The sequence below is a fragment of the Pristiophorus japonicus genome, chromosome 15 (assembly GCF_044704955.1).
Source record: "Pristiophorus japonicus isolate sPriJap1 chromosome 15, sPriJap1.hap1, whole genome shotgun sequence".
NCBI lineage: Eukaryota > Metazoa > Chordata > Chondrichthyes > Pristiophoridae > Pristiophorus > Pristiophorus japonicus.
Window position 1 is genome coordinate 59,961,887 of NC_091991.1, and position 27,692 is coordinate 59,989,578.

Here is a 27,692-nt window from a genome sequence, read left to right on the forward strand (position 1 = left end):
AGTCTAAGGATAAGGGGTAAGCCATTTAGGACCGAGATGCGGAGGAACTTCTTCACCCAGAGTGGTGAACCTGTGGAATTCTCTACCACAGAAAGTTGTTGAGGCCAATTCACTAAATATATTCAAAAAGGAGTTAGATGAGGTCCTTACCCCTTGATCCCCCTAGTAGTATGGCGAGAAAGCAGGAATGGGGTACTGAAGTTGAATGTTCAGCCATGAACTCATTGAATGGCGGTGCAGGCTAGAAGGGCCGAATGGCCTACTCCTGCACCTATTTTTTTTTTCTATTTAGGATCTTACTACAGTGCACTACTGTGATGTGGGATGCACTGTTTGTGGATGAGTACAATGCCTTTGAAAACTGTTTTAGTTTGTCCAGGAACTGGACCCTTTAATGTTCTTTTGGAATCTATACCATGACTTTTCTTTTCTTTTTTATCTCTTCCAAGATAAATTGCTTTTGACTTGAAAGTCAGAATTACAGTAAATTTTGAAATGCTGTAAACTGTACCAAATGAAGACTCAGAAATCAAAATTTACTGCGGGTAGAGAATGCCCCTGTAAAGTAAGTCTTGCACCTTTAATTCTTGTATCCCTCTTCAATAATTTTTAAGTCCATCACTTCTTAAAATAGTACAGATTGCTGTACTTTGGGTCTCTCCACCGCAATAAAAATGATCAAATGTTGGGTATATCTACAACTTAACTCAAAGTAAGCCCATTTCCCACTGCCCTTTCAGTCTAAGTTCTTATTTTCACATATCTCAAAGCCTTCATTTAAGATTATAGAATTATTGAATCTTGCAGCACAGAAAGAGGCCATTCGACCATCGTGCCTGTGCTGGCTCTTTGAAAGAGCTGTCCAATTTAGTCCCACACCCCAGCTTTTTCCCCATTACCCTGCAAATGAATCCTCTTAAAGTACATATCCAATTGCCTTTTGAAAGTTACTATGGAATCTGATTCCACCACACTTTCAGGTAGTGTGTTCCAGATCTTAACACCCTTTGTGTGAAGAAATTGTCCTAATTTCCCCTCTAGTTCTTTTGCCAATTATTTTAAATCTATGACCTCTGGTTACCGACCTACTTGCCAGAGGAAATAGTTTTTCCCTACTTGCTATATCAAAACACCTCATAATTTTGAATACCTCTGTTAGGTCTCCCTTTAAACATCTCTACTCTTATAATTCCAGCTTCTCCAATCTCTCCACTTTATGAACTCCCTCATTCCTAGTATCATCTTGGTAAACTTCCTCTGTATGCTTTCCAGGGCCTTGACATTTTTCCTAAAGTGTGGTGTCCAGAATTATACACAATACTCCAGCTGAGGCCTAACCAATGATTTGTAAACGTTTAGCATGACTTCCTTGTTTTTGTATTCAATGCCACTATTAACAAAGCCAAGTATCCCATACACTTTCTTAACTGCCTTATCAACTTGCCCTGCCATCTTCAAGGATTTGTGAATATACACTCCCAGGTCTCTCGTCTCTTGCATCCCCCTCAAAATAGTACCATTTAGATTACACTGCCTCTCCATTTTGTTTTTACCAAAATGCATCACTTCACACTTACTGCATTAAATTGCATCTGCCATGTGTCTGCCCATTTCACCAGTTTGTCTATGTTCTCCTGAAGTCTGCTACAATCCTGTTCACTATTTACTACATTGCCAAGTTTTGTATCATTCACAAACTTTAAAATTGCACTCCCTATACCCAAGTCCAGGACATTTATATAACAAGAAATGCAATGGTCCTAATACCGACCCCTGGGGGACCTCTTTGCATACTTCCCTCCAGTCAGAAAAACATCCATTCACCACCACACCTCCTATCCTTTAGCCAATTTCGTACCCCAGTTACCACTGTCCCTTTAATACCATGTGCTGTTATGTGATACCCATTGAAAGTTCATATATACAACATCTACTGCGCTATCTTTATCAACCCTCTCTGTTACTTTTTCAAAGAACTCCTCCTCATCATCATCATCATCATAGGCAGTCCCTCGAAATGAGGATGACTTGCTTCCATGCCAAAAAAGGATGATTTTTCCACATATTATGTGCCATCTACCCTTTACTTTACTCCACTTATTTATTCTCATGAGGATCATCATCATAGGCGGTCCCTCGAACGAGGATGACTTGCTTCCACACCAAAAGGGATGAGTTCACAGATGTTTCAATGAAGGACCCGATATTCCAGTCCTGAACTCCAGGGGTGGAAGATGCCTGTGCGTGGATTTTTTTAACGTGTGGTGACCGTTGCACACCAACCACCACATGGGCTTGACAGAGCGAGGTCTTGGTCCAGTGGCAAGGGTTCTCCAAGACAACTGGAAACCTGCTCTGCTGCACGGACCTAGTGCGCACATATATCGCAGTGTGGGCTGGCCCGTGCTGCCCCTGGGCCCCTGGCCCCAAACTTGCGCCTGCCCTGGGCCCCGATCACATCCCTCCACAGTCTCTCGCTGTATCTGCCCACGCTCCAATCACCGACCTGGAACTTGCTGACGTCACTTCGCTGTCGTCGCCCTCCTGCACCAGCTCGTGCTCCTCCCTGAAGTAGCATGCCTCCACGCTGCTCCCGGGTCACCACACCTCCGCTCCTTTTATGGCCCCAACCTGCTGCTGGTGTTCTCACACAGCGTGAGAGAAAGAACTCAATCAGGTTAGTCAGACGCGATTTGCCTTTAACAAGGCAATCCCTTATTAACCCATGCTTCTCCAAGTGAGAACTAACTTTGTCCTTGATAATGGTTTTTGAACTGGCAGTTTTTTTGAAGCTGTTGGTTAGCTTTTGTTCGTCGGTTGACACATATTTATAATGTCCTTATTATATACGTAGATTCTAATGTTCTGACAAATAGAAAGTTTGCTGTTCCCCTGTTATAGGAAAGGGATGTTCTGTAATATTTTGCAAGCTGTATTATTCCCCTTGTAATATAGGGTCTCTCTTCTTGTGTAATAGAAACAATATTCACTGTTTTTCTGCATCGTAACAGGCTTTTAGCCTGCCCCCAATCCTGTAATGTGCACAAGGTCTGCTATTCTATGTTTGTGCAATTTACATTATTCACTTTTCATTGTGCTGCCAAACTACTTTAAGATCAATTCAGCTCTTCAATTCATTTAATTAAAGATTGGGAATAGCAGGACTGAATTAAATCAGGCCACATCATTTTCTCCCCTGCAGGCCTTCCACTATTTCTCACCCAAGCAAGTGCGCAGGAGATGCTGCTACAAAGTCTGTATCAATGAAACATTTTACCAAGCTGATCAAAAATACTTAAGCATTTCCTGTCACTGTTCATTAAAAACATGTAAGAGTTAGCTGATAAAAGATCAGCAAGGATTGGACCCCTCTCCCCTCAATAGCACTCCTCCTGCAATCTGTCTTGAAGGGAGTTGGTAAAAGGGCAATACTCTGGTGCCAAACTGTGGATAGAACAGGAAAAACAAGTGAATGTGTAGCATAATGATTCCCTATTTTGACAATATTAGCTTGTCACTTTAATCCCAAAAGCGCTTCAATGTCAGCGCATGAAGCAGTATTCTATGGGGACAGGCTGGCCCTGATCTGCACCCAGTTTTCACTTGTTTTCATTTAATTATTGAAAATGTATGGTTTTGCACTCCTTTGGTCTTCATGTCCTGATATTTCAGTCTGTCAAACCTATGTGTCCTCTGTTGCACAATGATGAGAAGACTGGCTAAAGTAAAGGTGGATTACTACTGCCTTTTTCAATGTTTACCTTTAGACGATTTTGCAAAATGTGTATCTTCCTGGAGGATTCTTTTGTCATGCTGAAAGATTAAAGGGGGAGGGGTTTTGGAATGCTACAGATTCCTGCAGAATAATGGCTTTGTAATTCCTGCGGGGAGAACATTCTGCCTTTTCATTTGCACTCATCATGTCGTTCAACGAAATGAAAGAGTCATGCAGAATGGGAAAAATAGCTGATACCTGCTCAGCTGTCAGAACTGGAGTAGAGAATTTGTTCAAAAACTCAATGTCTGTTTTTGCTTTCATCAGTGCATCTGTAATCAGATTGGTCAAAAATGTGACCGAATTCTGTGACATAGCAGTACAAAGCATACTACTATGCTCCTGTTTGTTTTTGTGACAACTGGAGATAAATTGTCCTCATTTTAGATCCTTCTCTCCCCACCCCCAGCTTTGGCCAAGCTAAGTTCCCATTGTGTCCATGGTGTACAGTGCAAATAGAATTGGTATTAAAAATAGAAAACATTTTCTTTGTCACAGTGTAGATTATAGTGGTGTTCGTGAATATGAATATTAATTTTCTGGAGTAAAGTCTTGAAGCATTGGAGAAAAATTACTTTATTTTCATAAATTGGCCAGAAAAAGCAGCAAACCTGAGGTCTGGGAGAAATTTAGAATTTAGCAGAGGAGGACAAAGGGTTTAATTAGGAAAGGGAAAATAGAGTATGAGAGTAAGCTTGCAGGGAACATAAAAACTGACTGCAAAAGCTTCTATAGATATGTGAAGAGAAAAAGATTAGTGAAGACAAATGTAGATCCCTTGCAGTCAGAATCAGGTGAATTTATAATGGGGAACAAAGAAATGGCAGACCAATTGAACAAATACTTTGGTTCTGTCTTCACTAAGGAAGACACAAATAACCTTTCGGAAATACTAGTGGACCGAGGGTCTAGCGAGAAGGAGGAACTGAAGGATATCCTTATTAGTCAAGAAATTGTGTTAGGGAAATTAATGGGATTGAAGGCCGATAAATCCCCAGGGCCTGATAGTCTGCATCCCAGAGTACTTAAGGAAGTAGCCCTAGAAATAGTGGATGCATTGGTGGTCATTTTCCAACATTCTATAGACTCTGGATCAGTTCCTATGGATTGGAGGGGAGCTAATGTAACCCCACTTTTTAAAAAAAGAGGGAGAGAGGAAACAGAATTAAAGACCGGTTAGCCTGACATCGGTCGTGGGGAAAATGTTGGAATCAATTATTAAAGATGTAATAGCAGCACATTTGGAAAGCAGGGACAGGATCGGTCCAAGTCAGCATGGATTTATGAAAGGGAAATCATGCTTGACAAATCTTCTGGAATTTTTTGAGGATGTAACTAGTAGAGTGGACTAGGGAGAACCAGTGGATGTGGTGTATTTGGACTTTCAAAAGGCTTTTGACAAGGTCCCACACAAGAGATTAGTGTGCAAAATTAAAGCACATGGTATTGGGGGTAATGTATTGACGTAGATAGAGAACTGGTTGGCAGACAGGAAGCAAAGAGTAGGAATAAACGGGTCCTTTTCAGAATGGCAGGCAGTGACTAGTGGGGTACCGCAAGGTTCAGTGCTGGGACCCCAGCTATTTACAATATACATTAATGATTTAGATGAAGGAATTGAATGTAATATCTCCAAGTTTGCAGATGACACTAAGCTGGGTGGCAGTGTGAGCTGTGAGGAGGATACTAAGAGGCTGCAGGGTGACTTGGACAGGTTAGGTGAGTGGGCAAATGCATGGCAGATGCAGTATAATGTAGATAAATGTGAGGTTATCCACTTTGGTGGCAAAAACAGGAAGGCAGAATATTATCTGAATGGTGACAGATTAGTAAAAGGGGAGGTGCAACAAGACCTGGGTGTCATGGTACATCAGTCATTGAAAGTTGGCATGCAGGTACAGCAGGCGGTGAAGAAGGCAAATGGCATTTGGCCTTCATAACGAGAGAATTTGAGTATAGGAGCAGGGAGGTCTTACTGCAGTTGTACAGGGCCTTGGTGAGGCCACACCTTGAATATTGTAAATAGTTTTGGTCTCCTAATCTGAGGAAGGACATTCTTGCTATTGAGGGAGTGCAGCAAACATTCACCAGACTGATTCCCGGGATGGCAGGACTGACATATGAAGAAAGACTGGATTGACTAGGCTTATATTCACTGGAATTTAGAAGAATAAGAGGGGATCTCATAGAAACGTATAAAATTCTAACGGGATTGGACAGGTTAAATGCAGGAAGAATGTTCCCGATGTTGGGGAAGTCCAGAACCAGGGGTCACAGTCTAAGGATAAGGAGTAAGCCATTTAGGACCAAGATGAGGAGAAACTTCTTCACTCGGAGAATTGTGAACCTGTGGAATTCTCTACCACAGAAAGTTGTTGAGGCCAGTTCATTAGATATATTCAAAAGGGAGTTAGATGTGGCCCTTACGGCTAAAGGGATCAAGGGGTATGGAGAGAAAGCAGGAATGGGGTATTGAAGTTGCATGATCAGCCATGATCATATTGAATGGTGGTGCAGGCTCGAAGGGCCAAATGACCTACTCCTGCACCTATTTTCTATGTTTCTATGTTTCTATTTTGAAAGCGCACTACCAAGAGCAGCTCAACTTATGCAACAACTCCATCCAGGACCATAAATAAGCAGAATCAATCCCTGTCCAACTGTGTTTTTTTTTAAACTCTGTTTTTCCCTCTCTCCCTCTCCCTGCCATTTTCATTCTCAATCTCTCTCTTCCCATCCCTCTCCATGTCTTATTTAATTCTCCCTTGTAGTTAGGAGAGACTATAGATACTGGGATTATTTCTGCTGAAGCAGACATTGCTAAGAGGTCTTCAAAATCATGAAGGGTTTTGATGGGGCGAATAGGAAAATACTATTTCCTGTGGTTCGGAAGTCAGTGAAAAAGGGTCACTAAGTTAGAACTGTCACTAAGGAAGTGATGAAAGCGGTTAGAATCTTCACAGAGGGTTTTTGAAGCATGGAAAGCTTTGCATTGGAAAGGTGAGGCAGAGAACATTACCTGTTTTAAAGGAAAATGGATAAATATTTGTATTAGAGGAAAATACAGGGCTTTGGGGAAAGAGTAAAGCAGTGGTATTAGTCTTGGATTGCTGTAAAGCTCTACAGTTCTATGGCCTAGAAATGTGATGGCACTGTGCCCACCTTTTGAATCTAAGCCTCCAATAGTGCACACTCATTACGATTCGGAGTGTACTGCCCAACATATTGGTATCGACAAAAAATTGGCATCTTCGAGCCCATGAAAATAAGGGGGCTAACAGCTGTTTGTTGCCCCCTGTGCAAGAATGGGTTGCCTTGAACGTAACTGTCCCTCACCTCCCAAACTGTGCCTCCCTCCCTTCCTTGCTCCTTTTCTTTAACCTTCCAGTCCGTGGGTTTTTATCCTAGTACTCCCAGGAAACCAGCTGTTTACTTTTTAAAATACTCAAACCCCTTAAAATATGTTTGCCACATTTCTGGACTTTTGATCATTTTTTCTCAAAGGTTTTGAAAATATGAATCACTTTTAATGTTTTTTTTAAGCAGAGTGTATTCTCATAGTTAAACAAATGTACCTAGATGAAAGATGGTTAATATACTAAATGGAGGTTGTTCTCCCGAGGTCAGCAAAAAGCAAGGTCTTTAGCACTTCCAGGTAAATTGAAAAACACCACTCACCCATTGTGTTGGAAAGTCCCTTAATCCCTGTCTCTCTGAAGAAAGATAAAGGGGGAAATGTTAACCTGGAGATGCGTGAGGGTTTGGGTGAGGTGTTAAAACTGGGAAAAATGAGAACGCGTCAGAAAGCTGGCCCCAACCTGCCACCTTCCGCGCTTAACTCAAATGAGTTAGACTGTTTGCGCGCAACATGCTCAGGGGAGGTGGGTTGCCTATTAACAAATGGTAATCGCTCAATTGGAGCGATATATCAACACAGTTTAAAATTGAACATCGCATCCATGGGTTTCCTGGGCTTTCTGAAAATTGCCATTGAAAGCAAGGCAACAACAGAATGCTATTTGAGAAGGCTGATTATAATTTATGGAAATACTGCAATAAATATTCAGTACTCACAGCTGCTTTTTTACCGACCAGTGGGAAAGGGTTTGTTCATAGTACTTTTTCTGAGAGTTCACTTTCTATACGTTGGAGGTTTGCTGAATCACATCAGGATGGTGGTCTTAAATTGGACCTCGGATGAGGAGCAATGTGACCAGCAGCAGCAGCCTGTTGCTGAGAGACCTGCTGCTGCACAGCAGAGAGGGGAGCAGTAGAGAGCTTTGCAGCTCGCAGGAGCCACTACCTGTGACACAGGGTGTATAGGCCGAGTTTCCTTGACTCAGAAGGAGTTTCCTTGTCAGAACAGCAGTGTTTCAGGAGGCTCAGATTGTCGTGTCAGGTGATAGCAGACATCTGCAGCCTTCTAGAAGACCTGCTCCCTGTAAACCTGGTGGCTACGCATTACCAGTGGCTGTCAAAGTAACTACTCAATTTTTTTGCACTGGATCCTTCTAGGGCTCTGCCAGAAGCATATCCAAGATCTCCCAGTTGATGGCCCTCAAATGCATAAGACAAGTGGCTGATGCTTTGTTTGCCAAGGCGTTCAATTATGCGAACTTCACCTGAAATGCTGCCAGTCAGAATGCGCTCGGGTTTGCATCTCTGGATGGCTTCCCACAGGTGTGGGCTTTCCACAGGTGTGGGCGTCATCGACTGCACACGCGGCAATCCGTGCACCCTCCAGATCAACCAGGAGTATTTGTGAACCACAAGGGCTTCCACTCCACTAATGTGCAGCTAGTGTCCAACCACAAAAATATATTTCTGCAGGTGTGTGCAAGATTCCCGAGCAGCTGCCATGAGTTTCATCATCCAGCAGACCAAGTTACCTGACAACTTTGGACCTGCAAGCAGTCTTAAGGGCTGGCTGCTAGGAGACAAGCGATACCCATTTCAAACCCACTTCATTGCTACCACTCTGCTGGAGAGCACTTTGGTCCAGATCAGTGCAGCGCTGTAAGGCCAAGGCAAAGATATCTTTCATCTATTTAAGGCGGCAGACAGTTTGGCATCCAGAGTGTGCACAGCCATGGTCAAGGCATGGATGGACTCATTTGATTGCTGCGTTTGATGTTCCATGGGGCTGGCCACTCCATCCATGCAAGAAGACTTTATTGTAATGACCTGCGACATCAACCCATTCATGCACGATGCGGACTAAACTATTCTCTCTGCATCGTGGTCAGTGTGCTTGGAAAGCCTGTTAGTACATCGCACATTCTCTGCTGCTTCTCATTGATTATTCTTTTTATCGACATCCTTCAGGGTATAGCATCTGTGTCCAGTTTAGCAGCTCTTAGAGAGGGCTGTGCCCTCCGGTGTGGACTCTCGACAGCTGTGTCTGCCACCATCATTTGATCTTGCCAACTTGTAAGCTAGTCATCAGATGAAAACCCAACTATCTGTCTACCTGGTCCCACCAAAGTGTGAGTATCTGAGCTGGTGCATTGTAAGCATGTGTCCTGTGATGGTGCACCCTCAGAATGAATCAGCTCCTCTGAGGATTCATCGTTCGCGAGGTCCATGGACTCTCACTGCACGCGTGAAGGCCCTGGTGGAAGGAAAAGATATGAATTAGTTCCGGCAAGTTAAATATATTGTAAATTATCATTATGAAGGTGATCATATTTCACTCAATATTGAAATCAAGTCAGTATGACCTGGTGTTGTATGACATATAGATCGTTTATATTTAATTGTGTCACCAGGTAGCTGGGAGGACCCCATCTCCGCATTTCCCATGGCCAGAGAGGTTGAAATGCCACTGATCTACAGCACTTCCTCTTTTGTTAGCTGGGAAATCTGTGGAGGATCACCTCTGGTTCTTTCCTTCTCTCTCGTGTTTTGTACTCTCTTCTCCTGTAACGGGGGAAAGAACAGACCTATGAGTAACTGTAATGATATGTGTTCACCCAAAGGATGCAGTGCATTTGGTGAGGGTGGCTATCATGGAGAGGCATGAAATTGCATCAGGATGAGAGTGAGTGGGTGGATAGATGGGGATGAGGAAGTGCATAGAAAGAGAAGGATGGGTACAGTTGAAAGGTAGTGGGTATGGGGAATGATGTGATGGAGTAGGCTTGGGCTTGACAAGGCAGAGTGAGGGGGTGGGGTTATGCACACAGCAGGAACTGTACTCACCTTTCCTGACCATGTCAGCTCATTAAAGTGCATCTTGTACTGAATCTATGCACGTGGCACAATGCTCCTTCTGCTGGCTAGCTCTGCCTTCTTTGTGGCAGCAGTAGGTGTCTTCCTCCCGTTGCTGGGGAAGATTATTCCTTTCCAGCTCCTCCCAGCCCCCAGCAGTATATCAAGGGAGGCATCATTGAAGCACATCTTGGGCTAGAAATTTGATTTTGGGTCATAGCGGTTTTTTCCCCCCCAAAAAACCGCTCTGACTTTGCTATGATTTCAAGGCCAAACATTCGGGAAAAAATATGCCCAGTGGGAAAAATCGGCTTTGCAAGAGGATTCGTAGCGCAAACCGCAAATTTTTTTGCAACTTTTCTCCGAGGCCAATACCGCTGCGAGTTAGGCCTCGGGAGGGAGGAAAACACAAAAAAAAATTTTTTCCAAAAAATAAAAAAATCACAAAACATTCACAAGACCTTTTTCTAGCGAATCGCTGTGAAAGAATTAAAAAATAAAAACTTTAACTTACTTTTTTGCAGGTTTTCATACCTACCGCCGTTCCAAGGGCTGCACCAACAGGTTTCTCCTCTACTTTTTTGGTCCTACCTATGGGTCACCACTGCACCAAATATTGAGTGAAAGTGCTTTTTCCAGCGTTGCACGCTGGCGGTCTGTTCCCCAGCAGTATTTCAAAACCGCCAACGCAAGACTTCAGGGAATTTCCCGCTGCACCATTTTCCGCCCAAAACGGCGAAATACCAGTGAAAAACCTGACGCAAGGTTGCGGAATTTTGTCTTCTCTTGTTCTCCAACTCCTCCAAATTCCATCTTTGGATTAGTCCTTTAAATACTGGAGTTGAGATTGCGCCATGCGGGTCCTCATCACTCCTGCTGCCGTGTAGTCGATGGCAAACCCAGTAGTAAAATGATAATGAGCTGGCTGCTTTAATATGCCTCTGACAGACACGCTGAACTTACCTCCAGGTTTCTCACATGATATCGAACCATCCCCCCCCCCGCTCCCGACATGCTTCCGAGTTAATATCGGGGCCAAAAAGAGAGAAACTGGGATGTGGGGGTGGGACGGGGGGAGGGGCGGGGAGGGTGGATTACATGCTTTTTGAAACAGAAAAGCTGTGAGGACAATCAGGTTTGTTAAAGAGAAAGCTGCAAAGGCCTTTGTTGGGGCAAAATGGTCAGAAATGCTGGATATGTTAAAAAGTGAGTATGATGTGTTCTTCAGTTGTTTTTTTACACAGAGATATGTTATTTGATTGAACTAAATGCGTCGAATCATAATGGCAGTTCTGTATGTTCACCTTATTGTGAAATAAAGCAGCTGAATGATTCATATCTGATCTCATCTCATCAAATGTTTGCTTGGTCTACTTTTGGAGAGGTTGAAGAAATGCACATGTGTGAGCCATGAATATGAATTTAAGGTCACACTATCATAGAGCAATATGAGTCAACTTCCACAAAAAACTTAAACTACTTACGGGAGCAACTGATGCTACTCAACTCGAGAGTGTATCTATGGCAGATAAAACTTTGCAATTTTTATTTAGCAGATATGTGTAAGTAGCACTAATAGGTAAGCTATCAGTTTCCCATTATCAAAGAGCAACCATCACTAATTCCCCAACCACAGGAAATTGTCTTTTCCTTTTCACCCTATCAAAACCCTTCATGATGTTAAAGACGACATCCTTTTCACTAAGTAGCAATAGGACAGCATCTCAAGTTTGGGCGATTGAATGAATTGCTTCTCAGTAATTGGATACAGTACCTGTACAACAAGGAACCAGACTGCGCTGACAGAGAAACACCCAGTGATGCAACTAAACATCTGAGCCTTTTCTGGAGTCCATCCACACTCAAAGGCCGCAATTTTACTGACCTGGGCGATGTCCGTGGCGGGTCCCAACCGCGCTGCTTGCTCCAGCCCGCTCTGTGAAATGAATTTCCATTGATTGGCTTGTTAAGCCCATCCAGCGCGTTTCCCAGCCAGTTAGAGGAAGCGGGTCTGGTGACGTTATTTCATTTCGCGGCATCAGCCGCTTTCCTTAAAGGGACCATGGCCAACTTTATTTTGACATTTATGCTGTCAGTGTTCTACAGCATTGAGGGGCTGCAAACACTGACAATGACTGTTCAAAGGCACAGGGCTGCACCCAGGCTCTCCCATGACTCCCTCCAGATGCATATGGAGGGAATCACAGCATGCAGGGAGGGCACAAGCAGGGATGTGGTCAGGAAGACCTGGGTGCAGTGCAGTAAACCATTCGATCATCTCAGTAGATAATGAAACATTACCACAAAGCCACACTCAACTTCATTCCACTGTGCCTCTCATTACGTCCCCATCACTCTGCCTTCCTGGCGCTACTCCCGCACATCCTTATTCACCAACTTACCTTGGACCTCCACCCATCCTTCTCTCTCTATATTATTCTATCCCCATCTCACTAGCCACCCCTCACACTTACCCTCATCCTCGTGCAATAATGCCAAATAACAACACACAAATGTAGCCACTTGAGTGTTTTATCCAATGTTCATGTAAAATTTTTGTTAATGTGCTGTCAAACATTGAAATCTTTATTTTCAATTCTCTGCGTTCTTGGACAAATTTGTGTGCACCTTTAGAAGTGGATTAGTGATTTGCAGTGAATGGTGAAACATAACAGTACCCCTCACAATGGTGATGAATGTGGAAGAAATGGCTTGGGCATTGTAGGGATGCTTTATGGTGTTGGTGTAGAATGGTGCATTATGTGGCAGCCAGGGTGTACAGCATCAAGTGAACTAAATCTGGTCATGATGAGGCCATCCCTGGCGTCCTGGGCAGCAAGGTAGTCAGGTGCTGATGCCCTCTGTCCTGTACAGCATCAGTTGATTGCAGAGAAGGGTGCTTTTGTTGTTTTGTTGTTGGTGCTACTGGGATGCTGGTGTTGGGGCTGATCGTGGTGGGATTCTGAGGACCAAAGAGAGACAGTATAAAGGGTATCCATGCTGATGGAATAGATGGAAGGTGAAGTAGAGATTACTGAAGTGATCTGTCAATGGTGAGAGAGGTAATGAGGTCAGACTGGATGGAGACTTGTGCAAAGACTTGCAAAATGGTGAATCTGTTGTGGAAATGCAATGAGGAACAGCTTGTGGTTGAGGGAAGATATCTCTATAAGGTGTGAGCTTTTACTTTACATTTGAAGCTGTCAACTCAACAGCTGATTCAATGGCCACAGAACTCCCGTCTCAACTCGACAGACGTGGCCCACGACCAGTGTGGACCCCATGGCCAAGCTGTCAAATGCAAAAGGTAAGCTCAAAATCATTCTTAAATGACTCTAAACAAGCCACTAATTACCTGAATTGGATCCCTCGCTGCTGCCTGTCGGGTCTGCTCAACGCTGATAGACTCGACACTAAGAAAGGCCCGTGGCGGCAGTTTCACAGCGGGGTCCCAACTTTCCCACCCGACCCGCCACCGATCGCGCCTATTTCCAGTTGAGGCTTTTTCTAATGCATCCTTTATTCTTTTTATGACATTTTGTTTGATTTTATTCCCCTTCATTTTTTTTTAGACTTTAAAAATGAAGACAGTATTGGAGCAGAGAAGGTTAAGAGGGATGTAGTAAAGATGTTCAAAATCATGAGATGGTAAATAATAATGAATTATTTCCACTGGTCCATGAATCAGCATCAAAAGGGACTACATTTAAAATTAATGCCCGAAGCATATGGGGGAGCTAACAGGAATTTTTTCACAATTATAATATGGAATGTTTTAAGATACTCAGCTATTGAAACTGTGTCAATAATAAATTTAAGAAGGAATTTGAGGGAAGAGTGACATTTGAAGAAAACGAAAGCAGAAAAATGGCACTAGGGGTAGATAGCTCAAATGTGGAACTAGCACAAGTCCAGGCATGATGGGAAGAATTGTTTTCTTCTATGCTCAAATTGTGTTTTCTATTCCTTTTGGCTCCTCCTCCTCCCTTCAACATTCTCAGTACCTCTAACATGACATTGTAGACAACAATGAGAAACACATTAGAACTGAATATTCAAGAAGGATAATCCATACTCACATGTGCAGGAGGCCTTCCTCCCCTGCGTCACAATTGCACTTGTAAAAGGCCCCATTATTTATTATTGTATCTTGTCGTCCACTCTTGGAGTTGTTGGTTCGTGTCTTGTGCCTGGTGTTCTGTGGAAAAGGAATCGTAGTAGTGTCCAAAGTCACAACTCAGTGATAAAATGAGCACTTGAGTCTACAAAACTAGAAGAAGACATTATTGTTTTGATTATTTTTAAATGAGCTTTATCATCTATAACCAGCTATGTAATTAAATCAATTACACTCACGTGGCTTTTGCCCAACTCCGAAGACAGTGACACAGTGAAACTGCAACCACAAATGCCTGTCCCATCCCTCTATGTCTTGACATGTACAAGCAGTGATATGCTAAACTACCAGATGCTAAACCACAGGTGTGAAGTGACTAATCTCAGCCATGCTGCCAAAAGGAGGTGTCTCACCATGTGTGAGATTCAACCTATGTTTGATCTGCTCATGCCTACCTTGTAGCAGTAAATTATAAGACACCATTGGCAGAGGTTTTGGATTGTATGTGCTATGGGTAAGCCAAGGCAGGGAGATAGAAGTGAAAAAGTTCCCTAAAATGGAAAATAAATCAGCTTCTTCCTAAAACTTATATTAAAAACTCAGGAAGAGGACTTTGCTCAGCAGCAGGGTAAAAATCAATAATATAATGTGTGAAGAATCAAAGGGAGCAACCCATGTTCCAACATGTTGGGGTTGATTTTAAGTTTCAGCAGGTGATCCAAAGTGCCTGCCAATAGACCCAAGCCATTTTGAATGCCAGGCCTTATTACATTGGATCAAATTGTGAGCACTGTTCCCATGTCAGCAGTAAGCTTGCCAGTTAGGAGGGTGCATGAAATCTGGAGAGCTTCTGGTCCCACAAAAATAAAAAAATAAAACATTTTAAAGCTTACATTTTCATGAGTGGCCTTCAGCAATCCCTTTAAGGACCTCTGGTTAGACCGCTCATCGCCTGGTACCAATAGGCAGAGCATGCGCTGCCTGTTGGTACCTAAAAATTGCGTTGGAATCCTATGTACTTCATAGGACCCCAATTTGAATGAGGCTCCTCTTTGACACATGTGGGTATCCAGGCTGCCCTTGCGGAGACTCCCAGGAAAATGGCAGCTAGTGGAAACAGAGCAGGAACAGGGTATGTACAGCACTACAATATTCAGCCCACTACTACTTTCAGCTGGGCAGAGGGACTCAATAATTTGTTATCGGGTAGTTCATGTTCCAACTTTTATATGGCATATATGGGACTGTGGGGGTGGAGTGGTGTTGTTAGTTCGCGCACAGTCCTTTCTTTTCTGAGAGATGGGTTTGAATCTAGCCCATGTTAATTGTATTAAGGCCTCTCTCTGCCAACTGTAAGCATCTTAAGTGCAACGGGTTTGGCCATGTTCAGACTTAATGCCAATGGTTACCCATGGTACAAATCTGCACAATAGAGCCCAAATTTGCAGTGTCACTCAGAGATAGTGTAAACATGGCTGGTGTGGGAAATAGTAGTGAAGGAAGAGTACTCATTTAATTATCTCTGAAGAAGGAGTCTTCAACAGGACAAAGGAGATGGGTCTGTAGGGGCCTGTCCCCATGAACCCCATGAAGTCTTTTATAGGCCACAGGAGGTGGGTCTGTAGGGGCTCTGGCCACAATCTTTCAATCCTCCTTGGATATGTGAGTGGTGCCAGAGGACTAGAGGGTTGCAAATATTACACATTTTTTCAATTGGCCCATCAGCCTAACATCAGTGGTGAGGACATTTTTAGAGATCCTGATCCAAGCCACCATGGATTTGTTAAAGACATGTCTGACAAACTTGTTTGAGTTCTTTGATGAAATAATGGAGAGGGTTGTTGAAAGTAGTGCGGTTGATATTGTGTATAAGGACTTCCAAAAGGCATTTGATAAAGTGCCACATAATAGACTCATTAGCAAAACTGAAGCCCTGGGATTAAAGGGGCAGTGGTAGTATGTATACAAAATTGACTCAGGCAGAAAGCAGAGAGTAGTGGTGAACAGTTGTTTGTCAGACTGGAGGGTCAGTACTGAGACCATTGCTCTTTAGATATATTTTAATGATCTGGACTTAGATATAGGGGGCATAATTTCAAAATTTGCAGTTGACACAAAACTTGGAAAGGTAGTAAACAGTGAGGAGGATAGTAACAGACTGCAAGAGGACATAAGTAGACGCACAGCAGATTACATTTAATGTATAGAAGTGTGAAATGATGTATTTTGGAAGGAAGAATGAGGAAAGGCAATATAAACTAAATGGTACAATGTTAAACCGGATGCAGGAACAGAGAGACCAGTGGATTCACTTACACACATTTTTGAAGGTGGCAAGGAAGGCTGTTCAAAAAGCATATGGGATCCTGGGCTTTATTAATAGAGGCATACAGTACAAAAACAAAGAAGTTATGCTAATCCTTTATAAATCACTAGTTAGATCTCAACTAGAGTATTCTGTCCAATTCTGGGCATCACACTTTCGGAAGAATGTTAAGGCCTTGGAGAGGGTGCAGAGGAGATTTACTAGAATGGTACCAGGGATGAAGGACTTCAGTTATGTAGAGAGACTAGAGAAGCTGCGATTGGTCTCCTTAGAGCAGAGAAGGTTAAGGGGAAATTTAAATTATGAAGGGTTTTGATAAAGTAGATATGGAGAAACTGTTTCCACTGGCAGGAGTGTCAGTAACCAGAGGACACAAATTTAAGATAATTGACAACAGCACTGGGGGAGCTGAGTAGAATTTTCTTTTACGAGGCAAGTTGTTATGATCTGGATTACACTACCAGAAACTTTCAAAAGGGAATTGGATATATACTTGGAAAAGGAAAATGTTGCAGGGCTATGGGGAAAGAGCAGGGGAGTGGAACTAATTGAATAACTCTTTCAAAGAACCAATACAGGCATGATGGGCTGAATTGCCTCCTCCTGCTCTATGATAAAAGCTATAATGCTGATGAAATTGAAAAATTCGTGGCATATTGTTTAATTTTGATGTGTTGCTTTTAAATATTTCATTAAACAATGCTATAACAGGCAGGTGATGATGCCTTATGCAGAGCAGACAAATGTGTAATCCTGTATTACACAGACAAACTCTGCTCATTTGTCAGTTGCACTCAGGTACACAGAAAGTGCAAGTAGCATAAGTTTATTTTCCTGCTTCTCGTGCTGTTAAATTGATGGCTTAAACTATGGGGCCGAAATTCATCAACTTACCGCCCGCTGCCACAGACTGCCATCCACTGCCGCCGACATTCTGTGTGAAGATCCACCCAGTGCCACTTTGAAGGTGGGCTGGAGTGGTCTGGAACAGGCGGGAGGAGAGAGCCGCCGCGAACCGCCCACTGATGTCAGCGGACGGCCGAATGGCGCAACTGATCTCCCACCCGCCGAGCTCCCATATTCCTGTGGGCAGGAGTCAGCGGCAGAACGGGGGTGGACCGCTGCGAAGAGGCTGGTCTGTCCTCAACGGTAAGTATGAAGAACCTGTAAAAAAGGTAAGTGAACATTTTTTTTTTAAATTTCAATCGCGACTTATCTGGATAGGGTCCCCTGAAGGTCTCCAGATAGTTTTTTTATTTTTTACTGTTGATTTTTTTTTTCAGGTCTTCGACCCTCCATGGGCCCGACTCCATCCTTGGCGGCACTTGGGCGGCAAGCGCCTCTGCTGCCGAGACTGAGAGCCCCCGCCCGCTGCCACCCAGATTGCCAGTGTACGTCGTCCATTTGCCGCCTGCTGACCTTCGAGGGATCTCGATGATGAATATCCCGCCCAAAGTACCGTCCGGTACCTTGGCGGCACTTTGGGCGGCACTTGGGCGGGCGGAGGCCTGGATGAAAATCAGCCCCTATGTGTTCATCTACTTGCATTTGCATTATGTCTATAGAAAGTGCTAAATGGACCTCACCATTTACAAATATTATTGTAGCACGATAAACCCCTCACCATACTGTTCCACAAAGCAATATGACTTTTGACATATGTATGTTCTACCTGTCTTGCTTATAAATAGTAGAGTCATAATGCATGCTCAGTTGATAAGGAGCCCTTCAATATAATTCTCTGTTTTACTGTAGGCTCTAGTATAACCCATATTGTTTATTACTTCCTCTCTAAATGAGAAATGATATAAACTTAATCCTCATTATTCTAGTAAAATATAAACTGTTTAACAGCCCTCATTATAACCCTCATTAATATAATATAAGGGGGGCAAAATTGCCCCTTTCATCGACAGTCGTTCGAGGTGCAAAATGAATTTTGCCCGGGCGTGGCGCCATAAATTGCACCCGCGGAATTGGGCGGGGGTTTTGTGGGGGCGCTTGTCCTGCTCCGGTTAGAAGCACCCCAGAAGTTAAATTGCCCTGCGCAACCTATTTTATCGTCTGGTGATGACAACAACAGCTTGAGCTGTCGATATGCAGTTGGGAACCAAATGCAGCAGTGCTATTTAAAGGCACCATCTTGGAAACTATTTTCTGTTGGCCATTACTTTTTTCTGCTTTCTGTTAGCCAGAGTGGCTGGTGGACCGATAGCAACGATTTTTACCTCAAAGAATCTTCTGCCCTCCTAACTTTTCCCCTGTATAACTCATTGGAGTTTTGAAGTTCAGCCATTTCTGCCGCTTCATAGGGGCTTCAACTTCACCATCAAATGATGCTTAGACGAAGACAAAGACGCAGCCGATTACAGAGGGAAAGGCATAGAGAGAGGGAGAGAGAAAGACAAAGAGAGGGAGTACCACAGGGAGAGGCTCATGGAGCAGGGCACAGGGAGAGGCAAAGGGACAGGCACAGGCAAATATAGGCAGCAGGGAGAACCAGAGGCAGCAGCACAGGGCGAACTACAGCAACATGTTGCCAGAGGAAGAAGGCGCCACAGGGCTGGCAACAGGAGGCCTTACTCTCCCAGGGTATTCTGGCAGCAGTTCTCCCACATCAATTTCACTGAGGAGCAATGTGAGCGAAGGCTGCATTTCTGGAAGGGCGTAGCCACAGAGCCCTGCCATCTGCTGCAACCAGACCTGGAGCTTCATACCAGGGTGAGGACGGCTCTCTCAGTAGCAGTCAAGGTCACCATCGTGTTCAATTTCTGCACCAATGGATCTTTCCAAAGAGCAACAGGAGACATCCCCAACATCTCCGAGTTTGCTGTCCATTGCTCCATCCGTGAGGTCACAGATGCCCTGTACAATAGGAGGAGGGACTACATCTCCTTCCTGAGATCCTCTGTAACCACAAATGCTACCCTCACTGAGGTGTGCGACCACACATGCAGAATACCTACCATGAATGCCCGCTATCCTGGCAGTAGCCATAATTCCTTCATCCTATACCAGACTGGTGTTCCAGCTCTGTTCCAGCCCCCAAATGAAGCTCGTGGCTGGCTGCTCAGCAACAAGGGCTATCCGCTATCCACCTAGATCATGACTCCCCTCCGCAATCTCACCACTCCTGTCCAGCACTCGTACAATGAGAGCCATGCCGCCACAAGGAATATTATTGAGCAGACCATCGGAGTGCTGAAGCAATGGTTCCACTGCCTTGACCGCTCGGGAGAAGTCCTGCAGTACTCTCCCGAGCGGGTGTCCCTATTTGTCATTGTCTGCCGCATGCTGCACAACCTGGCTATCATGAGGGCACAGCCATTGCCACCAGGCATAGCCTCAGGAGGAGAAGGAGGACCAAGAGGAGGACCAGGAGGAGCAGGAGACAGAGCAATAGCAGGAGAATGAGGACGAGCAAGACCAGCAATAGCCAAGATGGAGGAGGCAACAACTCCTTCACGATCCTACAAGGGAAGTCCGTGACCATTGTTTCCACTGATTTCCATCCCACTTCCCAGTCTCTGTGGACGTCCCCATCACCACATCAATTTGCCCTTCCGTACTAAAGCCCTAAGACTGAAATGAAAGACAACGGCAAACATTAAACATTCCAATCAACATTTATCAAACAACAATAAAATGTATAAATGCGCATTTATTCATCACCCTTGTGCATTTCCTTATAGTCCCTCTTTCGTTGACCTATTCCAATACTCCTCCGCAGTGTGTCCCCTGTGGCTGCAGCATAGCAGGTGGAAGGCTGCTCTGTGTCAGGGCCAGAGACTACAGATGGCCTTGTAGAATGCCCTCAACCAGCTCTGGGCCTGGAAGGCCCAGCTGTAGTCTGCACCACGTCAGGCTGGATGGCAGCAGTCTGGTCTGGCTGGGTGACAGGCAGCAACAAGTGCAATGGCGGAGTGTCAGTGGTGGGATCCGGAGTGCTGTCATCATGAGAGAGGACAGTAGGTTCCTGCTCTACTGAATCACTGCCACTCCCCCGGGCAGCACCTCAACATCCCCATCAATCTGCTGCAGAACAGATTGTTGGGTTGCAGAGACACCATTTGAACCCAGCGACGATGGCAGCAGTCAGAGCTTGTGTGGCATGTGGCTGAGACTGCATAAGAGCACCAAAACGTTGTGAGGCATCAAGCTCAGACTGCATAAGAGTAGTCTGAGCTTCCAGGCCAGCAACCATTGATTCCATTGCAGCACCAAGACGTTGCATTGCTTCCACCTATGCTGCAATGGAAGCTACCACATCACCCATGACATGCGTCATGAAGTCTGGGTCCACACGGTCTCTCTGGGAGTCCACCATCGTCTGGACACTGGCAATGATGGGCTCCATGGTGTGCGCAGAGCTGTGAACAATGAGGGAGGCGGACTCCTCCACACTCCTTACCACTTCCGACAGACTCTCGGGCACCTTTGCCATTGCACCTATCATGTCGGAGTGCTTAGCCATCACCCTTTGTGTGACCACCTTCCCATCGAGGTCTTCATCTGAGTCCTGTGCATCAGAGCTCATGTGCAAACTCGCCCTCCGGGGAAATGGCTTCTGATGTTCCCTTTCCCCTTAACTGTGCTGCAGCCCGTTAGACCCCGGTGCATTACCCAGTGCAGACCTTTGTACTAAGCTGACCTCTAAGGTCCGAGTAGTGCCAGTATTTGAGCTGGTGCCTGCGGGGAGAGAAGCAATGACGCAGTGCTTGGCTCCTCCTTCCCCTCCTCATCCTTGTCCCCCTCTTCTCCCTCGTGACTCAGTTGGAGGGAGGGCTCAGACACAGGCTGCTCATCTGCTGCATGGTTATTTCAAGGCATAAATGGCACGAGTAGTGAAAAGGTGAGGGCAGGAGGGCAGAAATAAAGCAAGGAAGGCAGACAAAATAAGGAGCTGGAAAGTGATCAGGCCTTCTGGATTAATGGGGAAGTGGAATGAGGTGATAAAGATACCATTGTTGCCCCTAGCGGGCTCGACGCCTCCGCCGACCACGGCACCCACCACCTGTGGGTTAATGAGCCACAGCACTCGCTCCTCCTGGTCAGAAAGCTGGGGCAGTTCAGCTTCCCTCTATCCAGTCCGCTGCTGCGCCATCTTGTAGTGTGCCATCTTGGCCTGCAAAAGAAAGGAACCTGTGTGAGTAAGAGTCCAGTTATGTATGTGGAAGATATGCCTGCCATGGTTAAATAGCTGTGAATGTTCGCAAGGTGTGAAATAAGGCTGTGACTGTGAGTAGGTACAGATGGTTGGTGGTTGCCTGCTGGGTTAAGTGCTGATTTGCAGAATGTGCAATCAGAGACTTAGAGGCTGGTATGTTAGAGTGCAAACATGTGCTCACTGTTGCCACCCGACTGAGGTTGTTAAATTTCTTGCGGCACTGTGTTGGGCTTCTGTCGATCACGGTGCTGGCTGACACCTCCGTGGCCACCTCTGCCCACATGGCCCTAAAAACCCGTGGCATTGACCTACCCCAAGATGGAGAGAACAGTGCATCCCTCCTTCTTTTCATTGCCCACACCAATGTCTGCAATGCCAGGTCATTGAAACGAGTGGCCCTTCTATGAGGTTTTGGAGCAGTCATCATAGACCTTCCTTGCAGCTCTCAGTCAACTTCAGCAATGATGAAAATGACCAGGTGCTGCCTGAAACGGCATCCCCTTTAAGAACTGGAATGAGCAGCAGGTTGATATCACTGAATGAAAGTCAGTTGAAATTAGGTGCAGCCCCGGTAATGGCACCCCACTGACACCATTAGCATCTCACATACCGCCTCCCTTCATTTCTGAGGAAAAGTGCCCAATTTACCATCATTTTGCAGCCCATCTTGGCAAAGGCTAAATGTTCAAACAGATAAAACTTTCTGGCCCAAACACGGCGCTACACAATTTCGCCCCCAAGCTGTTTTTAGCACTCTGTCTAACATAAACTATTTAAAATAACCACACTATAACACAGTTCCCACCGTAACAGCCCATTTTGAGACAGTGCATCATTAAACTTCCATGTAAAGAAACCTCAAACAATTAGAGACCACAGACATTGATACAGGTAGATCTGAACAAATATATAGATGACTGAGTGACAAGTACAAAGAGTGGTGATCGATCAAAACTGCTACAGATAGACTGAAAGGCAGTCTGACATTGATACAGGTAGAGTTAGGCAGACTCGCTGATAGATAAAAATAGATACAGATATGGGTAGATAAACACAGGCACAAAGAGGTAGAAGTCTGACAAATGCAAGTAGTGAGAAGGAGGCTGACAAACAAAGAAGCAAAGGTATAAAGAAATAGATTGACAGATGCACTGGTGCACAGATGTAGTCTGACCAACGAACAGACACACAGATTGAAAGACAGTTAGTTATAGGTACAGATAGATAGCTTGACTGGCATGCAAGTAATTATATATATATATTTATACTCTCTCTCTCTCTCTCTACAGGTAGGTAGACTCACAAATGGTTAGCTAAAGATAGATACAGATAGACTGAATGAAGGACAGACACAGATGCAGATGGACTGGGGATTGGTGCAGGTACAGATAGATAGATAGATAGATACATGTAATATATTGAGAACAAATCTGGGCTCAAAGTGAGTTTATATAAAGATTTACTTGAACATCTCTGACAGTAAAGATGAAACAAAACATTATGTGAAGGAATGCATGTAGCTATATCATTCAGCTCAATTAGGGGACAGCTATATCACAGAAACACATTCGGCATGGATTTAATGTGATCGTCCAAAATGTCTGGACGTTTATGTACCACAATATACATAATATAGCTTTAAATATGATAGTTCATGTGTGCAAATAGGTAAGGATATAGAGGCTCAGTACAGAAAGGTACATATATGTGAAGTAAAGATAGATATAAGCAGATAGTGTATGCACAGAGACCCTTACAATATGATGTACAGTACATATCTCTATGTCACAGAAATATATTTACAGAAATGTACAGACATAAAGGAAATGATTAGAGTGTGTAGCGTACCAAAGAACAGTACGGTTTAGCAGAAATATCACATTACTTTCAGGCTTGCAGAAATTAGTAGGAAACAATTTAAAGAATAAAAGATTCCAGACAAGGCATGGTTAGATCTTGCCACACATTCCTGCATTGTTACTTCATACCCAATCAACAAATTTGATCTAATAGTGCAGAAGAGCACGATCTGCTGTGGATTGACCCAGAATGTTTTCCATTTTAGAAATCCTCTATAAAATACTGAGAAAAAGACACAGACCCTGTAACAGCCCAGTGTTTAGTCTCCAAACCATTCACATCTCGACAAAAGATTTTAACACACTTACATTCCACCTTGATTGCTCAGTCGTTCTAATTACTCAGCCAGCTCTTGTTGCCATTTGTTGTTACCACATTGTAAGGTCCTGGCTGTGGTACAGTGAGCCCTCTGGCACATACCGCGCTCTGATGGTAGTAGAACTGTGCAGTTTCTCTACTGCTGCTGTGTTATAGATAGTAACTTGAGATCTGCTGCCTGCTCTACTTACAGCTGATCAGCTGACAAACCTGAGACCTCGCAGATGAATTGGTCACTTGCTAATATTTTAATAACAGAATGAGTCAAAATGAAGGAGTCTGACATGTTTATAGAGATACTTCTGTTCCTTTTGCTTATTTTTACAATGAGCACCCTCAAAGTTCTTTCCAAATACAATTTGTTCATATTCATTTTGTTTTAATATATCCAACAATTTACACATTAAGTAAGTGCCACATTTTGTTCCAAAGTACAGAGCCATGTAGGTATCAGTTTTAAGAATAATTGGAAAAAAAAATTCTGCTCGTATGTACATGTATAGTTTGCCTTATGAAAGAAAGGCTTGGATTTTCATTGAGACAGCACCTTATCACTTTCCTCAAACATTTCAAATGTTTAGAAATTGGGTATCGCCCCATTCTGGGGCGGTAACATCCGGGAGGCGGGACATTTTGCACCAAACGCAGAAGTCCCGCCCCGCTCACTAAATTCGGGTTACCGCCCCCGGAAGGAAGTGGGGCTCCATCTCTCTCCTGGGGTGGTAATGGGGTGGACGCCTCAGTAGCGCTACGCACTGGGTCGCGTAGAACTGCTGAGTACTAGGGGCTCTTCCCTCAATTAAAGGGAAGGGCCCAAGCTGCATACTCTGCCAAAGAAGAAGCCACCTACCTGGACCACCAGGGAGTGGGGATGCCATGCGATCAACCCGGCACTCAAGTAAAGTGCTGGACTGAGCAATCACGGCACCGACTCTGCCAACAAATCGCGATGGGAACGGCAACAAAAATGGCGCTTTTTTTCTGAGCAACCGGCCACCTCCCCTTTAAATTTTGCCCTGGTAGTGGCCGGCCGCTCGCCCGTTCCCTGAAGCTGTCGCTGTTACTGTCCGGCGCAGCTTCAGATGAGAAACCTAATTTAGGGTCCGGAGCACAGGAGACACCGTAGCGCCGGCGCTAAACTCCCGCCAAATTTAGAGGGCGTCATTAGCAGCGCCGCGCACGGTCATTTTGCACCCACTTTCTTACAATGAAGTGTAGCCATTATATGTGCAGCAAGGTCCCACAAAGAGCAATGAGAAAAACATCCCATTTTTCTATTTTGATTGTGTTGAATGAGGGAGCAATGTTTGTTGGACACCAAGGGAACTCTCTGCTCCTCTTAAAATATTGCCATGCAAATTTTAATATCACTCTGAATTGCTGAAATGGAGACAGGTACACATCTGATCTGAAGGACAGTGCTTCCAACAATGTAACGCTTCCTCAAATTTGTCCTTTTGTGACAAATTAAAGTACAGCTTGAACTCAGGGTCGAGAGTGCAACTAACTGAGCCAAGCTGAGGCATTTGGTCCCAGAAATTTAATGGTACCATACCCATTTTTCACGCAGGCCAACACAAACCAGTTTCTAGGCCTTGGACGTCATCTGGCTCATTATGTCCTGAGCAAAATTTCCTACAAAGACAATTTGAGTGAAACTCTAGATCAACCATCTAACTTTACCTCCTACATTATTCATCTTTGATCAATTGCTTTCTGCAGCATGATATTTCCGTGGCTTCAAGAGCTCAAGAACAATTGCATTCCATATATTTTTTGATCAGCTCTATCTATATAATAGTTGTTTTAAATTTACAGGTGCTAGTACAATACAGATTGCAAACATTGAGGCTCTTTTACAGTTTACATTTGAGTGGTATTACTAATTGGCAGGGCTGAGTTTGTCCCTTGACAGGAAAGGGGGAAAGTGTATGAAGAAAATTGGGTTTGTTCAGAACTTGATCCCCTTGGGAGGATAACGTTGGCAGGGGTTCGGGCCTGAGCGCAGAGTGAGGTTAGTTGTCGCTTCAGTGGACTGCTAAAGCTCTAGCTAGAAGGCCAGGAGGTGGAGACATGACCAAAATATATGCAAGTGCAATTCTTCCATCTTCCACGGTGAAATAAAGTTTTGGGCTTTGCGTGGATAAGAGTTCTTTTAATGTAGGATTCTATACTGGTCTACTCGACTTCTGCAGGAACGTCGTGAAAATCAGTCTTATAACTTCTTTCCAGTCATCCACTGTTAGTGAGTGGTTCAGTTCTCTACCCCAAGAAATACGAAGGCTTTTTGTGTTTTCTGATGTCATATAGGATAAAATAGACCAGACAGAGAAAATGTGACTGCTAGAGTGTTCTATACTGCAAAGGGACAGTTCTAATGAGGTCATTTTGTGTTAGATTCTCGGAAGTAAAAAAGATTGTGAAGGTAATGTTGGTTCAGGACATAGCAGAAGTCCTGTTGCCAATGGAACTTGTCAACAAGTTGCTGGAGGGTAATGATTTTGCTCTTGTGGAACAATTCTAGCCTACTGCAATGTTTTCCTTCTGCCTCACTGTGAAACCTCTTATAATGAATCTTTCTGTGAGATGCAGCACAGCAAAGATGGAGTTGATGGTTCAAAGTTAACTTCTATTCAGTACAAGCATCCCAGTGATTGTCAGTGATATTATTAGCTATTTTACAGTTTCTGGTGTTTTGTTCTGCATAGTAGGGGAACTCTGTGGAGATGAGTTTGTGTTGGAGGGCTGACTGGGTGGACTTGCCTTCCTGCCCTACCAGGTTCCAAGCAATGATTCCCTGGACTTGTGCTGTCCATTATTAATGCCTGAATTTGGGAGACTCGCCTTGCCTTCCCCCCATGGGTAGCTGAAGCCATTGCAGCCATATCTTTAGCCGCCTTCCTGCCCTTGTGGATCTGGAGATAATATTGCGATCTCAGAACTTCTGTACTTTAAAGCAGCTGGGCTGCATCTGGAAGTGGTAGATAGCACAGGGATTGTGTTCCTTATTGTACTTATTCTTCCTAACCTATAAACTATCAAACCTGTTTATAAACAGATACCCAAGCTACCTTTACTTTTTTTAAAGAACTAAATTAACACAACACTGGCTGGTATGAAGGTGAAAATGAAGAATTGATTTCAAGTGAATACTTTTATAAATGATTCAGTGAGCTGTGAGTATGACTATGTCACGCAAAAGGCTGACATAGTCATACTCACAGAATGATATCCTTCAGCCAACATCCCAGATTCCTCCATCACCATCCCTGGGTATGTCCTGTCCCACCGGAAGGACAGACCCACCAGAGGTGGAGTCACAATGGTATACAGTCGGTAGGGAGTGGATCTGGGAGTTCTCCTCATTGACTCCGGGCCTCATGAAGTCTCATGGCATCTGGTCATACATGGGCAAGGAAACCTCCTGCTGACTACCACCTACCATGCTCCCTCAGCTGATGAATCAGTATTCCTTCATGTTGAACACCATTTGGAAGAAGTACTGAGATTAGCAAGAACACAGAATTTACTCTGGGTGGGGGACTTCAATGTCCATCACCAAGAGTAGCTCAGTAGCACCAATACTGACCTAGCTGCCAGACTGGGCTAATGGCAAGTATTGAGAAAACCAACATGAAAAAAAAACCTACTTGACCTCCTCCTTACCAACCTACCTGTTGCAGATGACAGTATTGATAGCAGTGACCACCACACATTGTGGAGACGAAGTCCCGTCTCACACAGAGGGCACCGTGCTAAATGGGACAGATTCTAATAGCTCAAAATTAGGCATTCATAAGACGATGTGGGCTATCAGCAGTAGCAGAATTGTATTCCACCACAATCCGTAATCTCATGGCCCAGCATGTCTTTCACTCCACCAAACCTGGTGACCAACCCTGGTTCAATAACAAGTGTA

The 27,692-nt window shown here is 44.3% G+C and overlaps 2 protein-coding genes across 2 annotated transcripts in view; one reads left to right on the forward strand and one right to left on the reverse strand.

The window, feature by feature from the left end:
• Positions 1-27,692, forward strand: part of LOC139281546 (voltage-dependent calcium channel subunit alpha-2/delta-4-like) — a 745,953-nt gene that overhangs the window by 469,617 nt on the left and 248,644 nt on the right. The window lies entirely within an intron of this gene.
• Positions 1-27,692, reverse strand: part of LOC139280802 (leucine-rich repeat and transmembrane domain-containing protein 2-like) — a 136,772-nt gene that overhangs the window by 25,084 nt on the left and 83,996 nt on the right. Inside the window, exon 3 of the mRNA XM_070900512.1 lies at positions 14,065-14,183. Within this exon, the coding sequence (XP_070756613.1) occupies positions 14,065-14,119 (55 nt within the window). The 5' untranslated portion in view covers positions 14,120-14,183. The remainder of the gene's footprint in view (positions 1-14,064; positions 14,184-27,692) is intronic.